Source organism: Nematolebias whitei, chromosome 20, assembly GCF_014905685.2.
Source record: "Nematolebias whitei isolate Nwh7 chromosome 20, NemWhi1, whole genome shotgun sequence".
Lineage (NCBI taxonomy): Eukaryota > Metazoa > Chordata > Actinopteri > Cyprinodontiformes > Rivulidae > Nematolebias > Nematolebias whitei.
Window position 1 is genome coordinate 38,941,871 of NC_056517.1, and position 7,539 is coordinate 38,949,409.

Here is a 7,539-nt window from a genome sequence, read left to right on the forward strand (position 1 = left end):
CTCAACAAATACTGTCAGTTTCATTTCAGGCAAACGGAACAACTACAGCAACACTGAGGCCGTTGGTGCTTAGTGGCGGTGAGTCACCATGACGTTGCCGGCGATGTTGGTGATCTGCAGGGCGAGCGGCAGCACGTTCAGCTCGCACATGATCTGCAGGATCAGCTTGGCGTCGGTCCACGTCAGCTCCAGCAGGTAGAGCAGGTGAGGGGAGTCGCTGCAGGTTTGGATCAGAACATTCAGCCGAACGGTGGAAGCTGCAGGTGACGTGCAGACGAACGAGCTCTGAAGCTCACCTGAACAGATTTCTGATGTCCTCCTGAGGCACGGTGACTCTCTCCACCTTGAGCACCTGCGCGGCGAGCTCAGCCAGGTGGTAGCTCTTGCAGCGGATCAGCTCCTTGGCTGAGATCTGCACGTCGCACACCAGGCGGCCGCAGGTCGCGCTCTTCTCTGCAAACGCTCCCCGACCCTGGACCACAGGAAGACACAAACAACTTACTCGTGTGTTACAGAAACACTTTTACTACACCGGTTCTGGTTCCCACCCCTAATTTTGGCATGTTGGCCCTCCTGAGGCGGCCCATCTTGGACCAGTGAGGGACCTTGCACACGTTGATTCTCTGCAGAAGAACTTCCAAATCAAACCCGAAGATGTCGTGACCCTGCAGACAAACAAACACCTTTAACTTTCCAGAGAAAGGACAACGGAGCTGAACTCCAGAGCAGCTTCCTCATCTGGATCAGAGAGACTCACCACCAGAACATCCGGGTCCACTTTGTGCATCTTGGCCAGAAAGAAGCCGAGCAGAGTCCGCTCGGCGGACGCCATCTCCACCCTCCCATTCTGAGAGACAGCAAGTTGCACCATCAGCGTCACAAACCAAGAAGGTGTTCTTTGGTCAAGGTTGAGAATGAGAAGCGCCCGTGAACCGTATGTTTGAGTTAGAGGGAGCAGGACGAGGAGCTGATCTGATGCTGCAGGTGCAGCTGGCACTCCAACGACACGTCTGCCCGTGAGCTGATAAGGTTATAAAAACAAGCCTGGCACGCTGACCGTGGCAGGTCCTGGTGACCGGGCTCCACGCGTGTGCACATCTGGAGTGACCTTTGTGAAAACCTGTCAGAGTGCGTCTTCTTTGAGTAAGTAAAAGAAACAGAGGATGTTTTAATCCAACAGAAGGGTTTTCACAACTCTGCTCATCTGGCTTCATCGCCATGGTAACAGAGGCTGAAGGTCATCGGTGCTGTGGTCGACTGTTAGTGAGGAGGGAGCGAGGACTTGTGCGTGATGTGCAGTTACAATGAGAGCATAAACAACGTGAGCCTGGTGTCATCACACCAAACTGAAGACCCAGACCCTGGTCCTGTGGTCCAGTGGTCCTGTGGTCCAGTGGTCCTGTGGTCGGAGACTTCACTGAATGAGGAGTCTTCTATTTCTATACGTACAGAACCTCACTGACCTACAGAACCTCAGTGACCTACAGAACCTCTCTGACCTACAGAACCTCACTGACCTACAGAACCTCTCTGACCTACAGAACCTCACTGACCTACAGAACCTCACTGACCTACAGAACCTCACTGACCTACAGAACCTCACTGACTTACACAAGGCGAGGTCAGTGAACAAGGCCAGGCTGATTCTGGCAGATCTCGATCATCACTCCATGGTGAGTTCAGGCGTCCTACATCTGGACGCAGGTATCTGCAGCCCAGATGTAGGACGAACAGACTGAAACCCATTTATCTCCGCAGAGATCAGGCTTCTCAACATGATTTCTGTTATTTTAACTGTTTTTTTTTAAAGTGTGATCGGTCGTCTCCTCCTGTCTGAAGGGAGTGTTGTGTTTTATCATTTCACTTGTATTGATAGTCTTGAGCTACAACTCTGCTGTAATTAAACCTTTAGACAAGCTCAGGTGTAATGTCACATGATCACTCACCTTCTTCCTCACAGCTTCTTTAAAGTCGTACGGGAAGATGCAGTCAGCTGGTTTACTGATAACTGACAAGACATCATCATCATCATCATCACCATGGAAACTCATTTTACATTTCAAACTGCAGCTGCATCTTATTTTAAAGCAAAACAACTTGTTTAATTACACGATCAGCTGCTACTGAAACTGGATTGTGGTAACCCTTCAAGGAGTATCTGTTATGTGCACGTTATGTGCACGTATTAAAAAGTCAAAACATTATTGTTTGTTTTAACTCACCACAAAAATGAGTTTGGTACGGAGGCTGAGGAGGAGCTTTGTCCATGTGGAACTGATAATGGACAAGAGCAGCTAAAGAGACGACCTGCGAAGACACGAATGAGTTCATTAGCAGCTCATTTTAAACTAATTAATGTCGATTCACTGGACTAAAATAAATAAATCAACATTTCCATGGAAAACGTATTTTTACTGTTAAAAGCCAGAACTGTTAATATATTCACATCACGCTGAGGTTGTTCTGGTAAAGCCCGTGTCTGACCTCGTTCTGGTGCGTCTTGGGGTTCTGAACGGTCTTCAGGCTGATGGACATGACGGTGAGGGGCGGGGGCGGCAGGTCTTTAACCACACTGACCAGGTCACTTCTCAGAGCCAGAGCCTCCACCTTGCACCAGCTGACCGGCTGGCTCGTCAGCTCTGAGGTGGAGAAGTCACATCCGTCAACTCGAAGCGCTTAACGTGCACAAACCGACAAGCTTGTGACTTACGTGGCGTTTTAACATCCAACCAGCAGGGACCTTTAATCTTCCTGCTGAGAAGGAGGTGCTCCAGACTCGAGGTGTTCGTTCCAAAAATGTGGGAAAACGTTTCTCCTCTCAGGTCCGAGGGCAGCGCCGGGAACTCAGCCTGCACAACAAAGAGCATGAAGGACTTGAACGTCCAAAGAGCTGCACAGTGCGAGGTGCTCATGGGTCTGCGTGCTCACACTGTATCTGACTTCCAGGTAATCGCACTGACTGGGCACATCGGGAATTTCAAAAGCGTAGTTTCTCTCCACTTTCTGCCAGGAGAAAGACACAAACCCAATTTAAACACGACTTCATGCTTATTTTTTAATTCCATGATCCAAACACAAACCTTAGACTTGAACTTCATGATCCTGAACTTCTCAGAGAGCTGGTCGAACTCCTGGTAAACATCCATCATGCTCACAGGCGTGTCCGACACCTCCCCAGTCTTTGGGTTGGTTTTCTGTAAATTACAGGAAGTAAAAACACCCCCCGTACCTGCTGTGAGTACGACTGTTGTTATAGTCACACACATGAATCATTCATATTAACTTTTGCTTCCATCTGCAATATTTCAATTAGGGATGCACGATATTATCGGCATGGTATCGGTCGATAGCAGCGATAAAGTTAAATATCGGCCATTCCATGAAAACGCACTGATATAGAATAGAAACAGACTTTATTGTCCCACGAACGGGAAAGTCAAGTGTAACAGCAGCAACAGATAAAAAGATTCACAGAAAAGTTCCTACATGTTAAAAACGATATATAAAGAAACGAGATAAACAATATCAATAATATTGTTCAATATGTGTTTGAACATTGATCAGGACAGACTATTGACGGCACAGTGTGTTTGAGCAGAGGTCAGCACGTATTTAATCCTTGTTGAGTTTGTTGGGATGGTCTAACAGCTGCTGGAGGAAGGAGCTGCGGTGACGCTGCTTTGTGCGTTTAGGACGCAGCTGTCCAGTTCAGCAGCAGCTGCATGCATGCACAGTAACAAGTAAGTTCATTTTTAATGTAAGAAACCAAGTTTATCTATTAACGCACTACTACTTATTTACTTTTCACTCGCTGCTCGTTTGAGTTTAGTGAACATTTACAAACTAGCTCAGTTCGAGTGATGTCATTGTGTTAGAGAGTAAATGTCGTGAATAAATTTGACATTGAACATAATCCCAGTTGAAGTGTTGCATCATTTTCAGCATCTGCATTTGGTCGCAGGACAAACTGACAAAGAGCGTGCAGAAGAAAGGAGCATTTTAATTCCACAGCAGAGAAAGCTGTGCAGACTCTGTAAGTAGGTCTATGAACAAATATATATCGGTTATCGGCCAAATAAGTTTTAACATATCAGCCAAAAATCCGATCTCGTGCATCCCTAATTTAAACAGACATATGATCGTTCAGCTTATAGACAGCACGTACGTATTCACGAGGGAGAAGGTACATGGTGCGTTCAATGTTCTTGACAGCGACGCAGCAGCTGACGTGAAACTTTGCCGACTCGATCCACACTTTGCCAAACAGGTACACCACACCTGGTCCAGAGTTCAGGTCAAACGTGAGGATAAATCTGAACAGACTCGTGATGTTGTTTGTTCTGAAATACAGGTGTAATTTATGCCGCACCTGGTTGGATGTACGGGTCCTCAAAAGCATCCAACCAGTAAAAGCGGAAGACCTGCTCCCTGTCGGCGTCCTCCACCAGCGGGAGCTGGCTGGAGTCGACCTGCACCTCCGCAGGAGCTTCACAGACTCCGCTCTCCTCGTCTTGTCCCCAAGAACCTCCAACCCCGCTGGACCTAGAACATCAAAGATTTATCTGAAAACTGCACGAATCTGAACGTGATCGTTGGTTCTGTGATTATTTAACAGTGGAAGGTGGGCGGAGTCCTCCTCAGACGTAAACAAACGCAGCCTGAGAATAAACTAACAATCTGAGAAATCCTCACCATGGAGCAGGATCTTGGGGTTTCACTGCGGGCTCCTTCTGAACTGCGGTCACCGCTTCAGGCGCTGACTCGGCGTCTTCTTTAACTCCATGTTTATCCTCCTCCGGATCGACCTCCATTGGCTCATCGAAGTCCACCTCCTCCAACGCCATGGAGTCATGTTCTGAGAAACAACACAGAACATTGTTTTCTATTCACACAACTAAAGACTACAAAACTGTAAACCAGCCCAACCTTCTGCTTTCGTCGGCTCCTCCAGCTTTGTGCCGCGCTCTTCCAGAGGACCATCAGACACGGAGGGGCGAGGGCGGGTCGACGGTCTGGGGGTGGGATCTGAAGGCGGCGGTCGGACACCTTTAGCCTTGAACCCAGTAGCTGCAGGCGGCTCCTGCTACGACAGGATGACATCACGTTCAGTTTACAGACATTGAATGAGCAGTAGAAAATCTCCGAGACTCAAGTTTACCTTTGAAATCTGCGGCTTGATGGAAAAGGGATTCATGGGCGACGCCACAGACTTCTTTTTCTTTAGCGTGACCACAGGTGGAGGAGTGAGGGCGGATGGTTTCTGGAACAAAAACGTAAGAATATCTCAGGCACAACGAGGACAACAAAAGACAGAGAAAGCAACGAGTCATCATAAACGACACAACTGCAGTTGTTGGGTTAAAATCAGCTAAAAACATTAACGCAAATATCAACGTCTAGGCCAAACAAGCCGGCTCCAACTGAAACACGAAATTGGTGAAAACGCTAAACCGAAGCTTGACGTTCATTAGCTGCAACTACAAACCTCAGCGTGCAGGTCCTGTAAAATATCCCCCAGCAAGTCGTCTTTGGACAAATCGACATCTTTCTGGAAAAGACACAAAGAATAAATCACAAACAGTCCAATCACTGAAATGTGATGAAGTCACAGGTGAGCCTAAAGTGAGAACGGTGTGTGTAAATGCACACCTCCGCAGGCCTCTTCACGTTGCTGTTCATGAACAGACTCTTAATGGTGTTGGGTTTGGAGACAACGGATTTTTTGACAGTTTTCCTTGAATCTCCTCCTTTAGCGCCGCCCTTTCCTGTTTAAACAAACAAGAGGTTCATGCATGTTTGTTCACCCTTGAACCTTCAAACAAACAGTAAAAAATACTTCTCACCTTTCTTTTCAACCACATCGTCATCTAAATCATCATCAAAGATTTCTCTCCCGTCCTCCACATATCCCGTTCCATCTGAAAGATGAAGCGTCGTTAGGATTCAGTTGAACAAAGGGAGTTTTGTTCACATCACGACTGAGCTGAGTGTTTTAGTCTACTGGGCTTTTTTACATTTACCTCTGAGATCAATAAAAATATCTATCAGTAACACATTCCTGCAGTGGAGCTTTACCATCATCAATGATCCAGTCGTCCTCCTGCCTCTCTCGTACCATCTTAGAGTACTGCACCTCATCTACCTCCTCATATACGCTGGCAAGTTCCTCAACCTGTTAGTAAAACACACATTTAGTACCCAATCCTGAAGAAACTCACTGCTAATTAGTAATTAATTTAAACTAGGCGTAGAAAAAAAGCTTAAAATTGGATTTTACTGATGATAACTTAGTAATCAAACTACATTTTAATACACTATTTTATGTATTTTTACTTTATCTTGTCATAAAATAACATAAAAACCAAGCATTATAATGTCTGACCTCATACTTGATCTTCTGGCCCATCTTGGCTTTCTTCAGCTGCTCCAGTGCAGACTTCCTCCCCACCTTCTCCCTCTTCTCCCGTCTGGACCGAGACTGGGCCAGGCCACCAGAACCGCCCTGGTCATCTGAGGAGACACATTGTGCTGAAGATCTTCCTGCACTTTAACTTGTGGCGCTTTGTCAAAATTAGAGGCCTCATAGTGACACGTTTCATTAGATTAGCTTTATACAAGATTACCGACGCAGCTACGAAGTCGTTTTACCCTCTATTTGAACACCAAGTTGTTTAAAATAAAGTTACAAGACACGTTTTGACAGCGAAGCTTTGCAGCAGGTGGTTGAGCTAGCTGCGTTAGCTTCGATGCGCAGATTAGCTGATCGTCAGCTAACGCGCAGCGCGAGACGCAAACTCACCACCGTCCTGAACGTCCATATCTTTGTCTGGATTTGATACCGGAGCCATGACTTTACGGTTTTGTCTTTATTCCAGTGCGCAAACTGACAGCTAGCTCATGTAGCGACGGCGGCACGTCAACACAACAAAGCAGCTCGCGCCAAACTGCCTTCCCGGGGAAAGTCATATGCAGGAAGTGACATCACAGAGGTTTCAGCCAATGGGGTGACGGCGCTACTTCTCATATGTCCACACGGTGGCAGTGTTGTTCAATGTGCAGTTCTTTACTCGCTGACAGTCATTTCAAAACAGGAAGTAAAGATTTTGACTACGTTCTCATCTTTAAAGTCATTCATTTTATTCAAGTGTGTTTATAATTCAGCACCCATTGTCCACTGTAAAATTAACATGAACTACAATTTTTGTACATTCAATTATTTTTCCTCAGAGAATGAAAAAAGTACCTTTTTATTCTCTCTTATTCTATCCTGTTTTATTCTAAGCTTCTACCAGAAACACATCAATTGAAGGCATGTGACTTTTTGTTTGAAAAACCTAATGTAAAGATATTAAAACGTGCTCAAATAACCCTCATTTAGGGATATTTTACGTGTTATAAATGATGCTCTCATTTGACCTAAATGCCAATTGATGTATATTTTAAACATTTCTATGATGACGCTGTGGTACGCTCCATCAAATCTCTGTTTACGCTTCTGGGTCGTTCTCTGATTGGTCCGTTTTTGGAGCTCTCTCTCCT

General features: G+C 46.0%; 1 protein-coding gene across 1 annotated transcript in view; it reads right to left on the bottom strand.

Annotated features, from left to right (window-relative positions):
• Window positions 1-6,837, bottom strand: part of LOC119426445 (DNA polymerase alpha catalytic subunit-like) — a 73,525-nt gene extending 66,688 nt beyond the window's left edge. The window contains exons 1-18 of the mRNA XM_037694007.1: window positions 6,800-6,837; window positions 6,383-6,510; window positions 6,076-6,172; window positions 5,844-5,918; window positions 5,650-5,765; window positions 5,486-5,548; window positions 5,159-5,260; window positions 4,927-5,083; window positions 4,693-4,855; window positions 4,370-4,542; window positions 4,166-4,278; window positions 3,077-3,194; window positions 2,929-2,999; window positions 2,711-2,849; window positions 2,485-2,639; window positions 2,223-2,307; window positions 1,947-2,008; window positions 758-847 (exon numbers count right to left, since the gene is read on the bottom strand). Coding sequence (XP_037549935.1) covers window positions 758-847; window positions 1,947-2,008; window positions 2,223-2,307; window positions 2,485-2,639; window positions 2,711-2,849; window positions 2,929-2,999; window positions 3,077-3,194; window positions 4,166-4,278; window positions 4,370-4,542; window positions 4,693-4,855; window positions 4,927-5,083; window positions 5,159-5,260; window positions 5,486-5,548; window positions 5,650-5,765; window positions 5,844-5,918; window positions 6,076-6,172; window positions 6,383-6,510; window positions 6,800-6,818 — 1,926 coding nt within the window. The 5' untranslated portion in view covers window positions 6,819-6,837. The remainder of the gene's footprint in view (window positions 1-757; window positions 848-1,946; window positions 2,009-2,222; window positions 2,308-2,484; window positions 2,640-2,710; window positions 2,850-2,928; window positions 3,000-3,076; window positions 3,195-4,165; window positions 4,279-4,369; window positions 4,543-4,692; window positions 4,856-4,926; window positions 5,084-5,158; window positions 5,261-5,485; window positions 5,549-5,649; window positions 5,766-5,843; window positions 5,919-6,075; window positions 6,173-6,382; window positions 6,511-6,799) is intronic.
• Window positions 6,838-7,539: the final 702 nt, after the last annotated feature.